General features: G+C 48.2%; 1 protein-coding gene across 1 annotated transcript in view; it reads right to left on the reverse strand.

Annotated features, from left to right (window-relative positions):
- The window catches only part of SORL1 (sortilin related receptor 1), a 156487-nt gene that overhangs the window by 50240 nt on the left and 85303 nt on the right, over positions 1 to 20944 (reverse strand). The window contains exons 17-24 of the mRNA XM_065883269.1: positions 17848 to 18020; positions 16633 to 16764; positions 14493 to 14584; positions 12985 to 13231; positions 11631 to 11769; positions 6438 to 6611; positions 4927 to 5040; positions 704 to 826 (exon numbers count right to left, since the gene is read on the reverse strand). Coding sequence (XP_065739341.1) covers positions 704 to 826; positions 4927 to 5040; positions 6438 to 6611; positions 11631 to 11769; positions 12985 to 13231; positions 14493 to 14584; positions 16633 to 16764; positions 17848 to 18020 — 1194 coding nt within the window. The remainder of the gene's footprint in view (positions 1 to 703; positions 827 to 4926; positions 5041 to 6437; positions 6612 to 11630; positions 11770 to 12984; positions 13232 to 14492; positions 14585 to 16632; positions 16765 to 17847; positions 18021 to 20944) is intronic.

The raw sequence follows: 20944 nt of genomic DNA on the forward strand, positions 1-20944 counted from the left end.
CGTGACAGTCAGCAGCTACGGGTTTGGTACCCAGAGCCCATCAACTAAGACAGGGCTCGTGAAACTGACAGGGGAGGATTATGCAAGAAGAAGGGCGTGGGAAACACAGTCCCAGTTCCCTTTTCTGACACAAACTAACTGTGTCACCTTGAATAAGCCCCCTGACCTCTATGGACCTCAGGTGTTTCATCCGGAAATCAAAAGGACTGAACTAGAGAATTCCCACCACTCCTTCAACTCCAACACACTATTTTCCTAAATAAAAATATCCATTCAGAAAACAGATGCTCAAACAACGTTTGTACCATCCACTGACTTCTAACAGGATTAACTGAATTAGATCAGTTAAAAAAAAAAAAAAACGAAAAAACAGTTCACAAAGGTATAGCTCTGAGTCTCCAGGAGGCTAACGTCATAGCTGCCCAGAGGCGTGCGTGGGCTAAGGCTGTATAGCTGTTAATAACTGCCTGAATTCATTTAGAAATCTTCCTAACTCTCACACTCACGCGTACAGCATCTCTGTAAGGAAGCAGGGTCCGTTACTTTATGAATGAGTCAATCCTACCATGTGAATGGAGGCGGCCATGCAGCTGATGTCATGAATCCCACAATGGCTTTCAGAAATCCTCCATTTCCAACCCGTCCCATGAGCCCGGGTGCCGCCCCCTCTGGAAGAGGATTCCTGGACATCACATCCCCTTACCACAGTGACTTTCATCACTATTGTCGCCACAGTCATCCTCAAGGTCACATTTGTAGGAGAGTGGGATACAGGTCCCAGACTCCTGGCAGCGGAACTGGGTGTCCAGATCACAGATGGTAGTAGCTAGGATGGGAAAGAGAGACAACATGTTCATTAGGTCCAGTCAAGTCCCCCCAGATACAAACATCCCACTGGAAGGCCAACTGAAAAAGAGGAGGAAGCAGATTTTAATTGTAATATGAATTTCAACAACAGAATTGAAACCGGGACTTACAGAAAAAATAAACTGCGTGAGAACCTGAAATTTACAACCAAGGGAGATAAGGGCCTATCTTTCCATGGACGGATTCCAGACCCGAACAGGGCTGGGAAGAGTGAGAAACCGTCACTGAGCTAGGAGACAGCATGATGCGTTACATCAGGGGCCCCTGGTACCGGTCCGTGGCCTGTTAGGAACCAGGCCACACAGCAGGAGGTGAGCAGTGGGTGAGCGAGAGAAGCTTCATCTGTATTTACAGCCGCTCCCCATCGCTCACATTACGGCCCGAGCTCCGCCTCCTGTCAGATCAGCGGTGGCATTAGATTCTCATAGGAGCGTGAACCTTACTGTGAACTAGGCATGACAGGGATCTAGGCTGCTCGCTCCTTATGAGCACCTGATGCCTGATGGTCGGAGGTGGAGCTGAGGCGGTGATGCTGGCGCTGGGGAGCGGCTGCAAATACAGATGATCATGAGCAGAGAGGTCTGACTGCACAGAGACCATAATCAATCAATGCGCTTGAATCACCCCGAAACCAGCCCCCCGCCCCCGTCCATGGAAAAATCGTCTTCCACAAAACCGGTCCCCGGTGCAAAAAGGTTGGGGACCGCTCCACTAGATAACCTCCTCAGATCCCCTCAGAAGTGACGGTGTCTTCCTAAATAAATGGCAGAAATACCTTCATCTGGAAAACTACCATTAGGAGGCCCAATTTTACCAGGAAGCTGGCTCCTCACCGTACAGAGGACAGAGGGAGGGTGAGGTAAAATTCTGCAGCAGGAACAGAGGCCCTGCAGTCAGGCGAGACGGGTTTTCAAATCCTGCCTCTGCCTCCTCCTCTAGCAATTAATTTTAACCTTCCTGAGCCTCAGTTTTCTCCACAGCAAAAGGAAGATAAGGTAACGTGGGCAAGCGCTTGTGATGACAGACACAAAGACCTGACGGGGGTCTTAATTCCACCAGCCACAACTTACTTCACCCAACCCCCCTGGGCTTCCGGTCCCGCTACTGTAAAATGGAGATAATACCTACCCTCCTGGCATTATTATGAAGGTCAATAAGAAAACAAGTTTGGGACCAGCACCCATCCTTAGGATGTGAATATAATGGGCTCTAAACAAATGTCACGTCTCCTCCCATCCTTCCTCTCGCCCTTCTGCCTCAGAATGTGAACATAATTCGATTTTTCTCCCCCTTCTAAACAGAAATTATCTGGGTTTAAGCATAAGCCCTAGAACCTTCCAGAAAAGGCTTTGGGAAAGAAGGCTGCTCCTAGAGCAGCCAATCCACAAGGAATGACATGATAGAACAGAATCCTGGGAAGAGGGTGGGGAGTATCAGGAAGTGAGAGGCGGGTGGCAACCCTGCAGTCAGACGTGCCCGGCCACTCTTTATTTGCAGCTCCGTTTCTTCTCCGTAATTGAGTTCATGGTGGGAGGCAGGGGATGAATGCAGAAATGACAAGACTGCAGGGGATTCATGTCAAAACCCCCAGCGGCTGACAGCCACCCAGGGCAGGAGCCTGCTGAAGAGGAAGGGGGATGTGCCGACAGCATCCTTCCCACGTCTGCCTTTGTTGCCACGCCTCTCCTCTCCCCTGGCAGCTGACGAGATGCCTCGTTTAACTTCCAGACAGCATTGCCCAGCCACGGCCTGTCCCCTCCTGCAGCCCTGCCCAGGAACAGGGTGCCTGGCCCCTCCTTGATAAGGGAGACCCTCAGGAAGGCTCAGATAAGCACCACCCTCCTGGCTCCCAGGCTCCACGTTTTATACCCTGCAACCCTCACCCCCTCACCTCTGCCACACCTGACTAGTCCAGGACCCAAGCCGCGGGGAATTGCAAGAAAGCAGAGCAGAAAGCAAGTCTCAGGGGCTCGGGAGGGTAAATCCCGGCTGACATTTGCACCTAACCAGAAGGAGCGCAGAGCCAGCTGCATACTTCACTCCGAAGAGAAGCTTAAACTCTGCATGGAAACCTGTGAGGCCACAGCTCAGGGGCTGTGGGGAAGGAGATGGAGGGAGGTCTTCCTCGCAAAACACTGAACCAATATGAGACCCCAGCTCATCCATCTAGTAGAAACCAAAGCCCAGGAACCCCAGGAGGAATCCCGAGCTACTGGAACACGAGGTCATCTAGTTTACAGCTCTCTGCTTCAGCTACACCTCATTACGTCTGGGCAGTTTTCTTACAATGTGTTAATTCTAAGAAGTGTCTCCTTGCCCACCCTCTTCCGTAACAAACTCCTTTGCAGAATCTGCTCCAATGATGTTAATATCAATTAATGTCTGTAAGGAGCGTTGGCTATTCCCTCACAAATATCGCACCTTCCTGAGACCCTTGCAGGAAAGAAAAACACACGGAGAGGCTGGTGGTCTCCCAAATCTGCTGTTGGTAAGCTCCTCTCCCTCCGCGTGAAAGGCAGCCACCGAAACCAAGGAAAAATGATTACGGTCTGGTAATAACCTCCTATGAGCCAGAAAAGGCATACATAGGATTGCAGGGCCCAGATGAGTTAACGAGTTGACTGTTTCTGAAGTTGCTTTCTGGGAGGAGGGGCATATGAACGGGCACGTGCTCTACAGACGGCTGGCAAAACACCTTCGCCAGAGGCAAGGTGGGTACACAGAGATGGGACACACCCATTAATCTGTCCTTATAGCGCAAAATGAGAAATGAGCTTCTGGAATGCCAAAGGCAAAATATTTGGAAGAGAAGCCTTCAGACTGGTCTCTGGCTTCCCTGCTCCGGCCTTTCTCCCACCTCATTCATTCTGCCCATGCCTTTATCTTTCCAAAGGCAAAATCTTATCCTGTCATTTCAATGTCATTCCAAACTGTTCTTCTGATAAAGTCCAAAGGTCCTTGCTACTCTGGGCCCCAGGCACCAGGCCACCCTCCCCTTACCCCACAGCTCCCACTCAAGTTCTCAATAACCCACGCTGCTTTCCAGCTCACGCAGCACACACTGGCCTCAGGGCTTTCGTCCATGCTGCTCCCTTGCCCGGAACTTTCCTCCCTCTACCTCTGCTTGGTTCACCTCTGCTCACCCTTCCTAAGGACCTCCCCAAGGCTGATGGGGGCACCCTTCCTGAAGCTCATGGCGCTGCCCCATCACAGCATGGCTCGAATGTACCTGGCTGGTTACTTCTCTGACCCCGCTTCAGACTGTAAACTCTGTGTCCACTTTGATCACCAGTTTATCCCCAGGCCTATCACAGAGCCTGGAACACATGGTCCTCAATAAACACGTGTTGAGTGAACGGGTGAACATATTACTGACTGACCTCTCCTTAGGAGATGATGTCGAAGCTACTAAAAATTAACTGAAGAAAGACGGCCAACTTTGCGGTAAATAGATTATCCATTATAAGTAGTTATTTGTTTGTCCTTAAACCCTGCTAAACAGAATCACATACTTCGTAGTTGGACCTTAGAAATTACATAGTCCAAAGATGACATCTACTTGCACACATACCAATGTTCCCACAACCCAGGCCAAAGCTGACAACACCAATTAGAACAGCCTCTCCTGAGCCTGGCAGGTAGCCAGCACCAACTGATTGGAGGTAACAAGGTAAAGCCTGTTTCCCATCTCCGAAAAGGCTAAACATTAAATTTATAAATCAAGGACTATCACCTGGTCACCTGCCCCAGGTCACCAGCTCTATTCACAGTGGAAGAGCCACAGTCAGAGCCCAGACTGCCTGACTCCCAAATCAGCTCAGTTCCAACCATGCGACGTATTTGTACATCTCTTGCAATGAGTAGCTAGCTTACTTAAGTGGGTTTGCTTTAATTAATAATAAATATCTAATACGGAAATGTGTTTTCTCTAGCCGCTTAAATGGGCATCACTGATCATGGGGGCCCCAGACTGCAGGCCCCACCCAAGAGGTGCCGACCAGCCTTCCGAGTAATGGGAAATGCCTATCATCCCGAAAACTCGGCCAAGCGGGGACTCACGGCAGTTTCTCTCGTCGCTCATGTCCCCGCAGTCGTTGTCAAAATCACACCACCAGATGCTGTTGATACAGTTCCCATTGCTGCACCGATACTGGTTGCGGAGACAGGTGTTCTCTGGCCATCGGGGGAGACAGAGGAGGAAACGAAACCAATATCATTCTTCCTGCTGGACCACAAGGCTTTCTCTTTTGAGTGTCCATCTGTCTTACTCAAATAACAGGCCTTAGACGGCAAAGGGGAAGGGGGATGCCACAGACACGTGCCCACCGGGAAGCAAGGGTCCTAGGAGGCCCCCTGCTCTCCTCTTTTAATTAAAATTGGAGAAGAGGCAGCTAGGAGCGTCAGAGGGGGTTACGATGATGAAAAAGGAGAGTGATGGTGCCAGGTGGGTCTACTGGATACAGTGGGTCTAGTATCAATGTTATAAAATACTAATTTCACAAGGAACTCCTTAAGGGACTGTGTGCAAAGATCCAAACATACATTCAGTGTATCGATATAGTTTATACATACTATGGTCATATATATTCACATATATTCCATTTATTAACGAGGAGGGTTATGGAGATTTGCTTTACATATTCTTGAGGATTTTTTTTCTGCTTCTTCAAAGCAAGCAGTTACGATTCCTCACACAGAAAAAAAGGCACTGTTTAGTCGACTGGGTCGAGAACACGTGATGACTGGCCTCCTGTTTGGGTAACCAAAGGCATTCTGACAGGGATACAGAGAGGCCCTCTTCTCCTGCTGGAATTCAGTGTTAACTCCATTTCTTTCCAAACAACTTTAAGATGATGTCGAGAGCCTGAAAGAGAGTCTCCTGTGTCTTAGAAGAAAAGGTTCATTTTCTTTCCGTTTGTATTTCTTAAGAGAGCCCAGAAGGCCACATTGGGTAAATGGAAAAACTAGACAGGAAAGAAAGATTGAGCAGGTTTTCAGGGGGGAAATGTTAGAATCCACGTGGAAAGGGGGAGTGAAATGAGGCTGCTGTAGTCACTTGGCCCGGGCTCGGGAGGAAAGGCTCGAAGTCCTCTGCAATATTGGCTGGAAAGTTCAGACGTTTCCAGGCTGGCAGGGGGCAGGGGGCAGGGGGCAGGGGGGCGGGAAGCTGCCGGATGAGATGTGGTGAACTCTGAAGGAGTCCGACCAGTCCCTTGCCTAAGTCAGGGTGGTCCGACTTACGGAAGCAGGAGAACTGGAGAAGATAGATGTGGGGCGTGGATGAGATGAGGAAGAGGTGGGAAAAAAAAGAAAGGGGCACTCAGAGGAAAGCCTGCATCTCCTGACACGAATCCTAAAAGCAGCTCTTATTTTTAAAGGAACAGCACGGGCCTGTTCTGGATGAGGACTGAGGGATCAAGGGCCTTGGAACCTGAACCAGGATGTCTGTATCTAGGGGGGTTTAATTTCTACCTGGGGCATTTTTAATAACCCCAAACATGAGTGCATCGAGGACACCCGGAGTGGGGACAGAAGGGAAGGGGGATGGTGGGAAAAGGAAAGCGACGCACCTTCTTTGACACACGTGCTGTTCTTCAGCTGATAGCCGTGAGGACACTCACACATCAGGTCCCCGGACGGGAGGGTGCTGCCGGACACACCGTCTGGACACCTGCAGCTTCTAGTGTTGTTGGCCTTGGGCAGACACAGCAGGCTGCACGGCCTGGATGCACAGGAGGTGCTTCCTGGAAAGGAGACGGATGGTGGTGGCCAGGTTAGTAAACACCAGGGTGCACCGAACGCAGGCCTGAGACCCAGGGCGACTTCCTCCCTTTACAGACCCAGCAACACGAAGCTCAGGAAGAGAAAGAAGTGGCGAGTGTGAGACGGGCCCTGGCCGGATCAGATGGCCCCGGATCCAAGCCAGGCACCCACCGGTCCTCCTGGGAATCTGAAATCAGGACGCTGAGACACCACAGGGTAGGTGGGGAGCGGATCCGGGAGGAGAGTCATGCCCCATGGGTGTCACAGGTGCTGCAGGGGATCACAGGTGCTGCAGGGCAAGCCAAAACCTGTACAAATCAGAGCCGTGCAGGTAGGATCAGGCTGCAGCGTCAGGAGGATGAAGCCGACTTAGGGAGAGAAGAAAGGATGACACCAGGACGAGGGAACGGGGAGGGGGAGGGAGGACGGCTTTGCCAGGCCCAGCCCCAATCCCCATAGGTGCACCTGCACCTCCTATATTGGGTTCCGTCCTATCCCCCCTTCATTCTTTCCACAGCACTTTTCACTTGAGTTAGCTTGAGTGAGCTTACTATACCTTGTGACCCAAAAGCCCTTAATTAGAACATACACCTGAGAAACGACAGGGCTCGGACAAAAATCTGGGCCTGCCCTTCTCAATTCCTTTATGCCAGGGCACAGCTGCTGAGCCCAATGAGGAACCAACCAGAGACCCATTAGGCAATAAATCCACATGCAGTGAACCCACATAAGGACCAGTCACTGTTGATCTAGCCCACTATTTCCAATCTTTTCTCTGGTTTAGCTTTCTAAAGAGAGTGCCAGCTAGAGTCCATACAATCCTCCACTGTGCTCTCAAGGGAGGACTTCTGTGGATGGACAGTGATGGAAATGGTGTTTTCTACCCTCCACGTCTTTCTGGGAAGGAGAGGGAGGACCCATAACCATTTCCTAACAGCTGAAAATATGATGCGACTATAAAGCAACGTGAAAGCCATGTAAATTAAGAAATGTATTTTTTCCTTTTGCCTGTGATTACTCATCACCAAAACTGGGAAAAAGAAACATAAATGCTTGGATAAAACTCAACTGATAAAGATTCTTCAGCTGTGCCATCTCGTGGACAGAGAACCCCACCAGAATGAAATCCAAGTAACCGGTTTCCAGCCAGCCAAGATCTGAGCTACGCCACGCCTCTGCTGGCCTCTGGCAGGGAAACAGAGTTCATTAATGACAATCAGTACTCAGATGGGTGATGACACACTCAGAAGCCTTGGATGTGTCGGCACCTCATCGGTGTTTAACTGGTATTACACATAAAAATAAAAACCCCCATGGTACAGCAACAGTATTGCTTTCGTGCTACGGATCCAAGAGCACAAGGCATTACCAAGTAGATAAAATACACACATCCACAGGGGGAGACCTGTATGATGAAACATTCAAAAGGGGTTTGCAAATGACTCCATCAACCTATAGGCTGGATTATCATAGTGAATAACCTGCTGACTGGAGCAGAAATGCCAGAAACCAGCTCCCGCTCATCTGTTCCACGGGCAGACACTGTCCCTTTATCTCAAATACACCTGCCGTGGGCTGCAGAAGGGGATGTTGAGCTGCCAGTAACGAAAACAACCCCATCTGGGGTTCTGGAACATGTTCTTTGTATTCAAAGGATGCTGTCATGTTTGACGTTACAAGAAATTGAATAATAGAATATTCGAAAAACACTCAACGACAGGAGTATTTTCACATGGGTCGTGTCTGTAAAATAACACAACTGACATTTTCCCGTGCAGGGCAAATGTTCCCACCCGAAGAAGCAAGAGGTGAAAGTACAGTGCCCAAAGGGAGATGCGGTAATTCAGGAGATTGGTCTCAACAGACCCGAATGAACCTGCAGCCCGAGAGGCAGGGCCAGGGACAAACCCCAACCTAGGCAGCCAAGTCACTGACCCCGACCCCAAGAGTTAGGCAGGGCAGGAGTGTGTGGGCAGGTCCAAAGCCACAGTACAGAAAATGGGAGTGCTAGTTACAGAGAACCCGGGAGAGCACGGAAGGAGGATTCAGCAGAGTTCCACTACAACACAGCTAGAGACCCCTCACCCAGGATGCCACAGCCTTTTGTGGGCAAGGTGGGCAATGTGAAGAGTGGACAGCCTTCATCTCCAAAGATGTCCCTTTAGAAGACCAAACACTTAGCCCCACAGTGTCTTCACTAGGCGTAGTCAGACATTGTTAGACTTCCTCTTTGGAAAACTCCCCCAGAACCAGTTTAGGAGCCAAAATTGCTATTATCTCGCTTAACGATCTACATACTTGACAATTATCAAATCCACCCCACACGATAAATATCTGCCTTCACTACAGACACTGAAAAGCGCGTGTTTACTGCCGGCTCTGAAGGAGAATTCAGAGAACTCCCGAGTATTTTAACCCATTACAGCATCAGCTGCATACATGAATAGCCTTGCAAAGTACGCTGTTTTAAGGAAAGAACACTCTTCATGAAGAGTTAATTCCAGTAACGCTGTGTAAAAAGCAGCCAGGTATAAAGACCCAAAAATGCATCTGTTTATAACCAAATATCCCAAAGAGACACTTCGCAAGTGAACAAAATGCTTATCCTAAACAAGAATCAATCAAAATCTAGTACTTCTCGATCACTGTTGTATCCCACGGCACTGCTAATCCAACAACAGATCACAGACGGAACAGAGCCTGATGGTTTTATTGAAGTTCAAGCTTTGAAGTCAACTAGGCCACGGTTCAAATGCTCACCACTTACTAAATGTGTGATGGAGAAAAGGTACGGAACCTGACTTCCACATTGTCATCTATAAAATGGGAATAATAATACGCATGGACTTGGGGAAGGTTAACTGAGGTTATACAAGCCCACTGAGCAAGTCAGTGTGGTGCTTATGACACAGGAAAATCTCTTAGAGTAAATGCCGTTATCACTTTACACACGGCTAGTACAAAGTCCTGTGTGTGTTAGGAGCAGACAACAAAGTTAATAAAGCTCGACTGGCACCAGGGATTGCCACTACCCATCGTGAACTTGTAATACTCTCAGTGTCCGACAAAGCAGACAGGACTGAGCAAACAAGTTCAAGGCCAAGAGGCACCCACTGCACACCGGCAGTGCTGGCAGCCAGGTGCCACTGCAAATGCTTTGATGTAACCCAAACCGGCCTGAGACGTGACATACTGGCTTCGCTGGCCCTGTGTCTGCGGGCAGGAGGTCCCCGGGAAGCGGGAGACAGGCCATGATTCCCCCTTTACGTCTCAAAGAGTCACCTTCCTTTAAACTAGCCAGAGTAGCTCCGGGGTCACAGCGGTGACCGCATGGCAGCTGGGATGAAGTGACCGGCCGAGACTCGGGGTGGGAATCGGGGTTTACAGGTCCATCGGAACACAGGGCTGCAGGAGCTGAGGCTGTGTGCTCAGCCAACACATGCTGACAAGCACATGTCAAAATGCAGACCTGCTTTTCTGGACGGGGAGGTAACTTGAAGAAATGCTGAGAATTCCCTCGGCTTGCCAGCGGGGCGGATCATTAGAGCTGGGTGTCCTCCGTCAGAGGCCCTGAGATTTCAGCCCCTGGAGCTGGAAAGCATGATTCCTTTCTCTCTCCTTGTTTCATTCTTTTTTTTTAAATCTTTTTCTCTGTTTTGTCTTTGAGAGAGTGTGTGTGTGTGCGCGTGCTTTTTTTGTTTTTTGTCTCTCTGCCTTATTTCAAAACAGGCACCTCCTCTAAGAAAGAATGTGACTTCTTTGTCTTGTGGCAGAACTGGAACAAAAGCCCAGCTCCTAAACAAGGGAGGGGTCTTCGGGAAAGCTAATTCACATCTGAGATTTTGTTCCCTAATCTAGAAACCATGGACCATAATACCAGCCCTGCCCACCTCACGGGTCAGCTGTGAAGACGTAACAATAATGCAGACTTCCATTTCTAGGACACTTTACAGTTTTCCAAGCGTGTTTTCATGCTCTCTTCATTAGTCCCCAAAGGATAGCAATGATATCTATAACCGTATTATTTCCCCTTGTCAATTTTCTCTTAGCACAGGGCCAGCCAAAAACCACAAGACAATATCAACGTTCTAGTTCAAAACAGGAAACCTAGCAGTCTGTCAATAAAGGAGAGTCAGCAGACCCAGGATGCTACTTAATCCTGCTGAGATAAAGAGGGCTCTTCTTAAAGGGACTATTCTTCTGGGGAGTACCCAGATCCCCCTCCTCTAGAATCAACAGTATGGTCGGGAGATACACAAGGGGCAAGGGCCGTGCGGTAAGGAAGAAGGTATCCTACTGAATAGTCTCGGACCCCAGGACCAGCCAGGCAGAGCCTTGCAGAAGTCCTTGAAGCCTCAGCCTACAGTCTTTCATACACCCGTTCTCTGCACCCACCAGCAACACTCCCCACCCCCCATCCCTTCTTCTTTCAACAAGTATGAATTGAGCAGCTACTGAGTGCTGGTCATTGGTAAGATTACTGAGCAAGAACAAAGACAGGATCTCCTTCTTCATGGGGTTTAGAGTTTCACAGTGGGGACAAGCGAATTAAGTCATCATATAACTAGATCTCACATTGCGAGGGAAGTAGGGCTCAATGAGCAACTGGTCATCTGAGCAACCAGAGAAGACGGGACTCCTGTCGGAAGCTATGCACCCAGCACAGCATCACTCCCTGTCAGGGTGCCAAGCGGGGATTAAGTGCACACTGGGCCTCTCCAGCTGCAACAGAAGCCACACCACCCATCAGTCAGGGGCCAAAGGCAGGAGGAGGGTGTAATTTACCCACCGAGCACCAGCGTTCCAGGCAGGCAAAAACATGCTGTCTTCCAGCTGTTTGTGTATCATTAGAAAAGAAATTAAGATGTCATAGGAAGAAATTAAATAATGCACATGTTGTCATGACAGGCTGCCACATCCTGCTTGATCAGAGACTGCCCACACCCAGCCCCTTTCAAGAGATCAACTCGACAGAGATTAAGGAGGAGATGCTGCCTTACCGGTTGTTTTCCCCCGGTAGAAAATCTTCAGGTCCATGGGCCCCGTGAGCCGGTTCGCCAGAATCGCCATCTCAGACCCGCTGTATTTGGAAGCTCGGAATATGCTGAGCTGTGACCAGTCGTCCCAGTAGATGTCATTCTAAAAAGAAAACCTCTGTTAGTGAGTCAGCTCTTCTGTCTTTTTTCCCGGACCCTCATTCAGACCAAGAGCTCCAGCGTGCAGTGGACACCTAACATTCACTGGCTGAATGATCAGCCTGATCAAGATGTGACTTAAATGCAAGTCAGTGATTTTATCCAAACCTCACCAACTATCCACACTGAAGGAACGACCCCAAAGAAACTATCCGATAAGCATCCGGTAAGTCTGACCACAAGTTGAACCCTTCCGTAGAAAATCTGAACAACCATTTTGGGTTCTAGAGTCGAAGCACAAGTGACAGGCCACCCCCAGGAGGCAGAGGTGGGACAGGGCTCATCTCAAGACATCAGGGAATGAAGAGAGCAAACCTCACAAGAGACCAAGACACAGAGCCAGGGGCTTCCCCGGGGACGCAGTGGTTAAGAATCTGCCTGCCAATGCAGGGGACACGGGTTCGATCCCTGGTCCAGGAAGATCCCACATGCTGTGTAGCAACTAAGCCCACATGCCGTAACTACTGAGCCCACGTGCTGCAACTACTGAGGCCCGCGCACCTACAGCCCATGTTCCGCAACAAGAGACGTCACCGCAATGAGAAGCCCACGCACCGCAATGACGAGTAGCCCCTGCTCACTGCAACTAGAGAAAGCCCGCCCGCAGCAACGAAGACCCAATGCAGCCAAAAAATAAAAAATTTTTTAAAAAGACACAGAGGGCTTCCCTGGTGGCGCAGTGGTTGAGAGTCCGCCTGCCGATGCAGGGGACACGGGTTCGTGGCCCCGTCCGGGAAGATCCCACATGCCGCGGAGCGGCTGGGCCCGTGAGCCATGGCCGCTGAGCCTGCATGTCTGGAGCCTGTGCTCCACAACGGGAGAGGCCACAACAGTGAGAGGCCCACGTATCACAAAAAAAAAAAAAAAAAGACACAGAGCCAAAATGAGGCTACCGATACTGAAAGGCAAGCCAGGAATTTTCATGGGATGCAACCTCAAACTTTTGAAAGATGAACAGTGAGCATCCTGGATCCCTGGCAGCTCTGTCTGGCATCCCTCCCTATGGGCAGAAAGAAACTGCCTCCAATTCAGAAATGAGCTGATTTTCTAAGTTAGATAAGCATCTCTGCAAAAACCCAGAGACAGCAGGCTCTACACCTCAGTCTGCTCCTCACCTACACTGACAGGTTGCCCAATGCTGGAACAGGTGAGGCCCCACCTTAAAGACAGCAATGGCGTAGGGGTGTGGGAGGTTGTCCAGGATGACGGAGCGCTGCTGGCCGCTGAAAGTGATCCGCTCGATGCAGTCCAGGTAGGCATCCGTCCAGTAGATCCACCGCTCGTCCACGGTGATGCCATTGGGCCACTTAACGTCCTCCGACACAAGACGATAGGCAGCCGAACCATCCATGTTGCTCCGGTAAATGCCAGGCCTCAGGTCCCCCCAGTCGGTCCAGAACATCACTCTGGCCAAAACCGGGGAAGAGCACACATCCCATCAGAACTGGGGAAATGGGAGCTCAAAAACTGCTCCGAAGAGACAAGCATTCAGCCAGTTAGTTCAGCACTGTTATTATAATCTCTAATTCTAATAGGTAAAGCCACTTAATTACTTGACCCACAAATTCTTTTATTGGAATTTATCTATGGTATAATCAAGTTATGCAAAGACAATGTACAAAGATGTTCACCACAGCATTGTTCATACTAGCCAAAAAAAAAATATATAGGTGTGTATACACCTATATATTTAGGTGTATATACACCTATATATTTAGGTGTATATACACGTATACACACAAAAATGTTAATCTATAAAGTGATACATTATGGTACACACAAAAGAATATTATGATGTCTAAAGATCTACATGTGCTCACATAAAACAATCTTCAAACCATATTAAATATTTTTAAAACATGAAGAATAGTAAATATCCTATAATCCTTTCTGATACGCGTGTTTGTGTGTGTGTCTGTGTGTGTCTATGTGTCTGTGTTTAAAGGGCATACACGTGTACACGGGTAAAAATAAACTCTGAATGATAACTCTTAACCAAGAAACTGTTAACAATGATTACCCCTAGGAAATGTGAGGGTGAAGAGTTAAGAGAATGGAGGAAACAAATATTTTTCGTTTCATAAACTTCTACTCTTTTAATATTTTTAATCAAATGCATATCTTATTTTCAGAATTTTCTTTTAAAAATCGATCTAATTCTCAATCATAAATGCTACAAAGCCTCATCCAGAATTTCCCTTTTAGCTCTGTTTCCTTAAGTTAATAATAAATTAATAAAAAGCACCTCTGCGTTTCCCAAGTGCATACAAATTGCTGGTAAGAAAACACAAGCTGGGGGGCAGAGAAAAGAAGCAAGAGGTTAAATGTGTGTATCACACGTTAAACTCAAGATAAAGACTCCTTACAATATCCAACTATGTGGGCCTGACTATGTCCAGAGAGACTTTTAATACTACCTTTTGTTAGAGAAACACCCCACAGCTGTGAGACATCTGGGTGCCTACAGAGATTCTGATGCTTGCTAATGGAAAGGGGATGGAGCTAGCTGCCCAGGATGACTAAGTCATGGTTCCAAGACTTGCAGGTCATAGATTATTTCAACCACAATCATTAGAAACAAGTTTCTGTCCAGCAGTTTGCCGTTCCATGAGAATCTGTCCGTTACAGCATTGGACACACACAGATTTCCTTTGGGACCACACTTACCCGTCTTGGGGCACGAGGACCAGAGCCCTGGGCCGGTCAAGCACAGAGGAATTGACAACCGTGAGTCGGAAGTCGCCATCTGGATTCCCCACCTGACAAAGAAGGGGAAAAGGCCAAGACGGGTCTGAGCTCCTTAAACATTGCTAAGTTGCCTACTTGGCTCCCTCCTACAGATGGGTCCCTTTATGGCCGCCTGATTCCCCTACAGACTGATCTGTAAACCTGCTCTGACCTCCAGCCAGAATGAGTTCTTCCCTCCTCTGGCTCAGGTGACAATTCTCACACAGTCTGACAGCGGAGCCAGCGCCACCCGTGCCCCCAGTCCTGGGGGCTTGATCACCTGCACGAAGTAAGTGCTCACTGTGTATTTACTAACTCCACCCACCTCCGCTGCTCCAAGCTCCAAAGCCACCAATGGCTCTGCTTTGCCCACAAAACAAATTCTCAACGTCACCGCCTTGCCGTTTAAGAGCCTCCACAGACTGCTCTCTCCACATTCTCTCCTCCACACAGGCTCCTACAACTTCAGGGAGGCTGATCTTCTCATGGTTCCCCAAGCCTGACATACCTGCTCCCGTCTGCTCCCACCAGATCCACCCCCAGGCCCACCTGCTCTGCTGACCCTTCTGAGCCGCCTTGATCAAGGGGCAGCCACTCTTACACCATTTCACACACCGTATTTGAGCTGTACACTGTGGACGCGTGTGGACACTGAAGCTTTACCTGCACCCTTCTAGCGGAGCGCTGACCACACTCAATTAAAAAAAGGAGCGGAAGAGTAATAAGAAGACCACCGACGCACCGCTCAGTGTGTGCCCGGCGATGTGCATCTTTCCATTCCATTCTCTCAACCACCCTGTGAGGGGAACACTCCAATGATCCCCTCCTCGATCAGGGCTCAGCTCAGGTGTCCCTTCCAAGATACTTCCTCTCCCCAGTCACACAGTCACATTGCCCCCATTTGATGTTCTTTGCCGCACGTGGCAGCAATAGAACGGATGGACTTATTTCTTCATTATTTTGCTCCACTAAAACCTAATCTCTCTCAGCACAGGGACCTGTGTGTCCTGCCTCCTGCTGTATCATCATGACCTAAAACCATACCTGGCACGAAGTGTGCCCGAAAACAGCACTTGTCAAATGACTGAGTGGATAAAGGAATCCTCACCTTACAGATGAAGAAACTGAAGCTTAGAGGGGATAAGAAACTTGCCCGAGTCACTTAGCTACTAGAATAAAGACTGAACCCAGGGCTTCCCTGGTGGCGCAGCGGTTGAGAGTCCGCCTGCCGAAGCAGGGGACACGGGTTCCTGCCCCGGTCCGGAAAGATCCCACGTGCCGCAGAGCGGCTGGGCCCGTGAGCCATGGCCGCTGAGCCTGCGCGTCCGGAGCCTGTGCTCCGCAACGGGAGAGGCCACAACAGTGAGAGGCCCGCGTACCGCAAAAAAAAAAGACCGAACCCAGGGCTGTCTCTCGAGTTTGTGGCTTTCGTCATGTAACTTCCCCCAACTCTCTGGGTCTCTCTGCTTCTACTGTGCCTTCCAGTAAACCACGAGTCATGTCTCCCCAGTGAAATCAGTATAAAGAGGTGCGGAGGCAGCGCCCCACTGCCTCAGCAGGAACACGCAGGGGTTGAGCACATGCCTAGGAGACCACGACTTCTTACCCTCCCAGTGCCCTGCGGAGCTCAGGTGCAGACAGGTGAAGTGAGGATACGAGAGCACCTACCTTACAGGGTGGCTGTGAGAAGTGAATCAAATAATTCCTGCAAAGTGGTTCCAACAGGGCTCCTCATCATTAATAACAATGATATTATGATAATAATCACGATATTATCTTCATTATGCTAATTGACAGCATAATACTCGAGCGTGGCTGTTATGGCATTGTAAGAACGCTACGGTATCATTATCATCATTGCTGTTACTACTCTATGCTTCTGCTAGCCCAAAAGTAAGTATTCAGGTATCTTAATGAAATCTCTGTTTAACAGATTCAGGCACCCTGTTCGTACACGGGACCTCCATTCTCTGCATTTCTCAGGGAATCTCCAGAGGAATTAGACACACTGGCTCCTGCTTCTGTGTCAAATCTGGCTCACAGCCCAGGGGCTCCCCTACTTGCATAATTAAGGACATACCTCAATCTTTTTGAAGCCAGAATCCACCCAGTAAAGTAACTGGCTGAGGGGTTCAAAAGCCAAGGCTTCCACTGTCTCCAGGCCAGAACTGACGATCACCTCTTGCCCTGCACTCCCGTTCAAACAGAGGCGCTGATGAGAAAGAAAGAAAGAAGAAACGGTGTGAAATGTTCAAATGACCTCCAGCCAAATCAGCCCCTTCGATGGGAACCCACTTATTCAATTGGCTTGAAGGGTGAGGGCGGAGATGTTTTATATTCGTAAGTGTTCCAGATGCATGAAGCTGGTTTTTGATAAAAGCATTTCTAAAATGGATTATGGCTTCCTGTTTGAAGCAGAATAACTAACAGAACTGAATCTTTCACATCACCTTGCATTATCATCACGAACACCGGTCACTGAGCTGTGTTGTATCACAGTAACGAGGTGGAGATGACCAAAACGCCTAAGTCTGTCTGCTTTTAAAATAAACGAAACCAGACAGCTGTTATTTTTTAAATCCTGTGTCTGCTTTTTATAAAAAGCCTTTCCTCCCTCGGGAGGCTCCTAGCCATCAGGTGCTATCGCTGGGACAGTAACGGGCAGTAGTCACTGCCACCCCCCCACCAAACCCTTCAGATACCCGGGCCCTGTAAAATTTCTGTTGGGTTGGAAGTCCAGATAAAACTTGCTAGAATTGCTTTTCTAGAAGGATTAAATAAGCAACGAATAAATATCAAATAGCTCTCCTTTAAAATGCATGGGTCTGAGTGTATGGCCATCTATCTGGCCTGCATGGCGACCTTCACAGCTTACTTCCTGGTTCTTGACCGTGCTCAGAATAGCTGAAATGGATAATTACGTGAACTATGGAGATCAAGTGTTACTATATCACGGCTTGGAAAGAAGGATGCTAACGAGGCAGTGCACACGATAGGGAGGGACTAATAGTGCTACATACCGAATCCTAAAATCTTTCCAGCAGGTAAAGGGAGACCTCACTTATAAGCAATACCACAGATTGGGGGCTCCCTCTGTCCTTCCTACAAGGACAGAGGTAGGTAGGGAAAGAACATACTAAAACAGAAAACTGAAAAGTGTCATCCGTTGGCCCTGAGAGGAGTTACAACTTAAAAACCTCCAATACCCATCTCCTTGGGCCACTCTGCAAGAAGCTTACCAGGACTGGGCAGTCACGAGGCACAGCCCCCGTGAGCAGACCCAGAGTGCACGCACCTGGATGATGTCCAAGGCCAGGTCGGACCAATACAAGCAGTTGCGGTCATAGTCGAAGTCCAGGGCCACCGCTGCCCGCAGCCCGGTGAGAGGCAACTGCTCGGTGGCTCCGGAGGTCAAGTCGTAGCGGTGGATGGACTTGCGCATGGCGTACAGGATGAACTCGTTCTCCTCTGCACAGACACACAAAGACGACAGGGGGCTGGACCTGGGGATGCTGAACGGGTCCTCGCACGTCTGACCCTCTTTTTTCTCACCCATAAACCTCAGAGCCACTGCACGTGGCGTGGGTCAAGTGAGAACGTAGGAATCCAGACTTAGAAGGTGGGTAAAGGAATCACATTTCTGCCTTGGGCAAGTTTCTTAAACTCCCGTGAATCTCTGTTTCCTCTGCAGAGTGTCTACTTGCTACATTTTAAAAAAATCTAGATTCCCTCCAGTAGTCATGCTCCAATAGCTATTCTTCAGAGCTCGGCCCAAAAGTTTTGGTCACACTTGACAAAATAATTACACCAATCAGCACGTTCCTCCTTGTCACAGGACTGCATCACGTGGCATCGTAATCTTGTTGACTAAAGACCCCAAGTCGCTGAAGACTTACAGCTAAGTTTCCTAATCTATTTACTCACCCATTCAATATTGTTCACAATGACACAGAGCAATTATACCACCCCACTATATTTTCAAAGCAAAAATACATCCTTGGCCACCTACAAAACGTTTTACAACATAATCATCACAAAGATTCTATTTCTACTTAAATACTTACACAACGTACATACTATGTACCAAGCATTGTCTGATCCCAGTAACAACTGTATAAAGGAAGAACTACTATTAACTTGATTTTACAAATGAGAAAACTGAGAGCAAAGAGGTTAAGTAACCCACTCAAGGTCACACAACTAGTAAGTGGCAGAACCAAGATTTGAACTCGGATGGTCTGGATCCAGAGTCTATGTTTTAACACCCAACGGTGTAACACCGATGGTGCCATTTTTCAAGACATAGAAATAGAAGCCCAGGGTGCTTACGAGACTGACTTAACGTCAGACAACTAGGAACGTGAAGAGCTGGTGCTCTATCCCTTCCACTTAGGGAACAGCCTGGAAAACATCCAGATTCTTCCAAGGGAATGGAGATGAGCAACACACCTGCATCCATACCTGAGGCATCCGTTGTGACAATATGTTACATCTGGGACCAAGTTGCAAATCTGGATCCCTCTGCTGCATGCCTGCACGGTGACTGTGGTTGTTTGCTCTCTCTCTCATCCCATTCATTCAACGAGTTAACATGTCCTAGCCACCTCTGCTTTATAAAGGCTTCAGTATAGATAATGCACCCCCAAAATGTAAGTCTACCTACTATTTTTTACCAAAGGTAAATTTGCCTTCTTTTCCTTCAGTATTACTTCACTTCAAAAGTATCTAAGCCACCACCACATGACAACAAACCCTCCCTTTGGTTTGCAAGAAAACCTTCCCACTATAATTCCCAGGGGAGGGAATAGTCAAGATGAAAAGTGCCGAGCTTGTAAATGACACTGGAATCAAGGATTCTCATGGCAGCTGCCGCGTGGAGATGCGGAGACACATTCACAACAGCAAGCCCTTCACCCACATCTCTCTACCATCCAGAAACCTCATTCTGTTGCTTTGGGTTTTTTTTTTTTTCCTTCTAACCAACTAGTGCCTTTTGAGTAGAGTCTGAGTCCTGAAACACCTGCCTTAGGATTGGGTGTAGAGGAACAGACAGCATTTTGTGTGCAATCCTTAACTTAGAAAAGAAATAGAATTCTTGGTAAATCCCAGCCATACATGAGCCCAGCCTAGAGATGTGCGTTATTATCCTAATCTCAAAGGAAGAAAAATTACTTCACTTTTAAAAATCCTTCCAGACGACCAGATTACCTCATCTTTGCAAACATATTATGGTTCCACATTAGCCCTATAAAACCATCTTTTCCTTTCTTGGTACATCCTTGCCTTCTATTCCATGCTTTCCAAAAAAAAAAAAAAAATCATTTAGGAGGTGGCCTACACTACAAATGAGATTTTTCCACTTCATTCCCTATTCTATCTTCTCCTATCAGAAGAGAAAATAGCTTTCCTACCAGTTTAGACAGTTTTAAACAAACTGTTTTGTCCCTCGCTGAATTACCTTCAGAAATATTTATTACCAAAGTACCTACTCCAGCCCCTTAAGAGCGATCACTCAAACCCAAGCCCTCATCAATAACAGCTCTCGTGAGGGGACTGTTTGAATATTATCTGCTCATTTGTGGGAATCTGCGGAAGCCATGTTCTTTTGAAGTCTCCACAGTGAGGGATGTTAATTACTCAGTAATGATGGAAGATTAAATTAAGGGACTAATGAGCTTAGCGTGAAAAACACCAGGGCAAACTGGCGAGCAGTGAGCGAAGCAGAGGGCTGCTCTTCCCTGCCCGCAGAGGACAAGGCTGTTCGCTCACGCTTCCTTTGGCGCTGATGGCTGTTCCATCAGACGCCACCACCACCAATGGAGCCAGCTCCAGTCACGCACCTTCCCCGAGAGGCATGAGCAGGAGGGAGGGCTCAGAGGGAAGAGAAGCCCTACATGAAAAAGACTAGAAACGGAGCAAAGAAAGGAAAGATGCTAAGAGATTAGCTCTTTGTTAAGGTATCATAATTTCACGTCTATATTACGAATACCTCAACATCTGCTATCACCACCAAATCAACTTGAAATGTTTGGAGCACATTATACCTTTATAGCATGTGCGTTTGCTGTAAAAGTTTCCCCCGATAAGCAGGCACGTGATCACCTCAAAGAACGGGAATGGCGCTCACATGCCACTTGAGTGATGGCCGAACAAGAGCATGAGGCTTGGAGTCTGAATTCTAGCTCTGTCACTTACCAGATGTGTGACCTCAAATAAATTGTTTAACTCTCTCCTCTGAACACACTTCCTCATATTAAAAAAAAAAATGGAGCTAATAAAATCTGCTTCACTGGGTAGTTCTAAGGACTAAACTGATAACGCATGGAAAAGTACATTAAAATGTGTAAAATTCCATAAAAATATTAGTCATAATTATTGTTATAAAAATTAAG

The sequence above is a fragment of the Phocoena phocoena genome, chromosome 8 (assembly GCF_963924675.1).
Source record: "Phocoena phocoena chromosome 8, mPhoPho1.1, whole genome shotgun sequence".
Lineage (NCBI taxonomy): Eukaryota > Metazoa > Chordata > Mammalia > Artiodactyla > Phocoenidae > Phocoena > Phocoena phocoena.